This window comes from Stomoxys calcitrans, chromosome 1 (assembly GCF_963082655.1).
Source record: "Stomoxys calcitrans chromosome 1, idStoCalc2.1, whole genome shotgun sequence".
In the NCBI taxonomy this organism is placed as follows: Eukaryota; Metazoa; Arthropoda; class Insecta; order Diptera; family Muscidae; genus Stomoxys; species Stomoxys calcitrans.
The window spans coordinates 262,214,248-262,218,382 of record NC_081552.1 but is presented as its reverse complement, the minus strand read 5'-3'; the positions used below and the strand labels follow the sequence as shown (position 1 = coordinate 262,218,382).

The 4,135-nt window shown below is 42.9% G+C and overlaps 1 protein-coding gene across 1 annotated transcript; it reads left to right on the top strand.

The window, feature by feature from the left end:
- Positions 1-290: 290 nt before the first annotated feature.
- On the top strand, positions 291-1,994 carry LOC106093535 (protein-cysteine N-palmitoyltransferase Rasp). The gene has a single exon (XM_013260597.2). It carries the CDS (start codon positions 390-392, stop codon positions 1,905-1,907), a length of 1,518 nt encoding a protein of 505 aa, XP_013116051.2. The 5' UTR covers positions 291-389; the 3' UTR covers positions 1,908-1,994.
- Positions 1,995-4,135: the final 2,141 nt, after the last annotated feature.

Below are 4,135 nucleotides of genomic sequence, written 5' to 3'. Positions count from 1 at the left end.
CATCAATCGAAATTTGGGGCCTGCCCCATGCGGTTGAATGATGGCGATATACTCCGCTTGAAAATGATCGTATCTCCTAATACGCGGTAGTGGGATCTTCTTCCCATCATCCGTATCGAAGTACTTACTTTCGGGATAAACCATTCTAAGGGGTTTTTAATCAATTTTTTCAATTACAAAATTCACAGAAAAAAAAAGCTTCCTTTCGCGCCGGATTCTTCTTCTTTTTTTCCATATGATGGTACTAAAATAAAAGAAGCCCATTTTTTATAATAAACTGGCAACACTGCTACGTTTTGTTTACATTCTTTAGAGCCGGTGACCATGAATAAATTTAATAATTTGCTAAAGTAAGAGGAGATCTCGAAATGACTTTGGATTGATTTGCCATGCAGCCAAAAATGAAACCAAAATTGCACAAAAGCGAGCTGTTTCTATACTTCGGAGTTTACATAGTCTACATAGTGTATGAGCTGTGGGTGTTGGTGAAAGCTAGACATAAAATTCTGGCAATTGCCCAATATGAATTTCCACAGGGCTGGTCCTTCCTCAGGTCGCGCAAAGATGACACAAATGATGAGCTGTATGCCTTCACCGAGTATATTCAACAGAATTGGTATTGGTATCTATTCCATTTGGCTGTAGTTAACATTGTGCGTAGATATAGACCCCAATGGCCGCAAAGCCTGACCAATGCATTTATATGCATAGCTATATTGATGCTTACCATGTCTCTAACCTCAATGGGTCTGATAAGCAGCCTTATTGCGTCCTATTTCTTTGTGGCCAAATTGCAATCAAAGATATTTGTATGGCTTTTATCTATAGCTTGGATGGTTGTTATGATTTTTATGAAATCCAACAAAAGACTTCAAGAGTCCATGGGATATATGGAGTTTCATCATGTTATGGTGTCCTTATGCTGGTGCATTCTCAGAGGTTGCAGTTATAGCTTACAAATGGCCAAGTCATATAAAAGCGGAGAGCAAAATGCAGAGACGAAGTATGCTTTAACCCACTACCTAGGCTATAGTTTATACTTTCCCTGTTTCACTCTGGGTCCCTTTATGGGCTATCATCGTTACATAGATCCATTGGTGGATTATAAAGAAGCAGATATATGCGTTGCCAAAGGCAATTTCAAATTATTTGCATGGCATATAGCGAGAGTGGGCTTTTGGTGGTTGGTCCTGGAAATAGCTCTGCATTACGTCTACGTTCACTACATGGCTTTGGATATTGAAGCTGTAAAAGTTTTGGATACCAAATTTGGTTTATATGCTGTGGGCTATTTTATGGGGCAGTTCTTTTTCATGCATTACATCATAGTCTATGGTTTGGGCATAGCCTTTGCTCAATACGATGGCCTAAACCCACCACGCAAGCCCCGATGCATAGGCCTAGTGCACAACTACTCGGATATGTGGAAATATTTTGACGAGGGCCTTTACGAATTCCTATTTACGCACATTTATGCCGAACTATGTAACAAGGATTCTTCTGCACTGCGAAAAATTTTGTCGACTGCTGCCACCTTTTCTTTTGTGTTCCTATGGCACGGTCATTATTGGTATGTTTTCGTATGGAGCGTTTTGAATTTTTGTTGCTTAGTTCTGGAGAAGATTGTGAAGACGCTGACTTTATCTTCCACGTACAATGACATCATGCGACACAAAGTGGGATTAAGTGAGGGTGGAATACAGCGCCTCAATGCCTTTCTGGGCTCACAAATATTCATACCTGCCGCATTTTCCAATTGTTATTTCATAAGCGGACTGGATGTTGGAAACTATTTAATGGGCGAGGCATACCTGGGAGGCTGGTGGAATTATTTGACTTTAACCTTTTGTACTTATTGCTTCTTCCAATGTTGTGAGATTATAATGCACAAAAGATATACACAATGACTTTCTAGTATATAATCAAGTATTCTTTTTGTTAATGTTGAAAATAAATTGTAACTAAAGTATTTTTTTACTCGACATTTTTGTAAATCATTGCGTTTGTCTTTTGCTGGAATACCCAAAAGGTAAGCAAACTTTTTTAGTGTATCCTTAAGGGCAATGTGTAACGATTCTGTGTAGATCAGCGATGCCCAGCCCTTTACACGTATTCTTTTGATCTTTGTTTCAATCGTTGTTGAGACAGCAACGAATGAACACGCGCAGAGGAGACAAAGGCCCGGCGCCGGACCACCACACAGGCTGGAACATTTAAATCCGATCGGTGTGGTGTTCATTGCTGTTACGAGAAGCTTAGCTGTAAGCTACCGGGCGCGTTCACAGATTGCGGATAGGGGAATTCTCCAAACGGAGTGCTGGAACGGCAGTCGCTGAATGAAACTTAGCGGTATCGAGCGAAGAGTCTCAATGAGATGTCGGGCGGCACCGGCTTTTGCACAAATACTGAGAGCCTATGATGTTCGATATGGCAAGGCGGGTTATTGGCGCCTTTATATAACCAATGGCCACCCCGTTTCCGCGGCGATCGGCACTTTGGACCGAAACGAGCTTGCTCATCTACAGGAGCATGACGGCGATCGCCAATTTCACATGCAAATGTGGTTACAACAACAAAGATCCTACCAATATCTTTTGGTCTGTTATCGCAGAGACCAACCAAATTATAATTTTGTGGATGGGTAACACAGCCCAAAGCCTTAGGGTAGATCTCCAGCGCTACGAGAGAGAACCTCTGGATCAAGTGGTATATCAAACGGGTCTAGACAACATTCATGCAGAGACCGTTGCAGATGCGGTAAATAGTTACCGCTGAATTAAGTCCTTGGAGAACGACCACCCTCCTTTGGACCTGAAGGAATTGACCTCCCCCGGCAAACCAAAGTAGTTCTGGCTCCATTGCGTTCCGGCAAATGCAGCCGCCTTAACTCCTGCAGAGCAAGAATTGATGCCGTCGTGCAGGATGTATGTGCCGATTGTGACCAGGGACCACACGACACATGTCACCTGTTAAACTGCCCAGTCAGATGCACCCGGCTCAGACCTCCTGTAGGTGAGCAAGCTCGTTCCGGTCCATGGGACCGATCGGCGTGGGATCATGATGGCCATTGGGTATTTAAAGTTGCCAATACCTCGCCTTGTCATATGTAGTATCATAGGCACCTAGAATTTAAGTAATAGCAGGTGCCGCCCGGTTTTTTACTGAGGCTCTCCAGTCGATACCGCTGATTGTCCGAGTAATTACAATTACTCCGTATAAAGCATTCCATTATCCGCAACCTGTGGACGCGCTCGGTAGCTCCCAGCTAAGTTTCTTGTGATAACGATAACACCACACAAATCGGAGCTCAAAGTTTCAGCCCGTGTGGTGCTCACTGTTATCCCGTAACGAGCGGTTGTTGCTGGCTGTAAGTAGATCGGCAAGATTTTGAAGAATTGAGTTTTTAAACATCCATATATTCTTCTTCTTATCCCCAGGACGGGATTCCAGCTAGGTGGGTTCGATGTTGCGGTTATTCCCCTGGTGGTAGCTTAAAACGAGTAAGAGCGTGCTAAGTTCGGCCGGGCCGAATCTTATATACCCTCCACCATGGATCGAATTTGTCGAGTTCTTTGCGCGGTATCTCTTTCTAGGCAAACAAAGGATATTGAATATGCTCTGTTATGCTATTGGAGCAATATCAGGTTATAGTCCGATTCGGACCATAAATTAATTGAATGCTGAACATTGTAGAAGTCATTGTGTGATATTTCAATCCATTCGGATAAGAATTGCGCCAAAAAGCAAAATCGGGAGATTGGTTTATATGCGAGTTGTATCAACCTATAGACCGATTCAAACCATATTAGACAGGAATGTTGAAGGTCATGAGAGAAGCCGTTGTACACATTTTCTGCCAAATCGGATGAGAATTGCGCCCTCTACAGGCAATCTACAATTTATATGGCAGCTATATCAGGTTATGTACCGATTTGCACCGTACTTAGCGCAGTTATTGGAAGTCATAACGGTACACCTCATTTCAGAATTTCAGCCAAATCGGATGAGAATTGCCCTCTCTAGCGGCTCAAGAAGTCAAGATCCAAGATTTATATGGCAGCCGTACCAGATTATGAACCGATTTGAATCATACTTAGCACAGTTGTTGGAAGTGATAGCAAAACGCCACGTGAAA

What these genes read in the sequence shown, in the direction of transcription:
- LOC106093535 (XM_013260597.2), top strand. Translation starts at nt 390, where the DNA reads ATGCAGCCAAAAATGAAACCAAAATTGCACAAAAGCGAGCTGTTTCTA.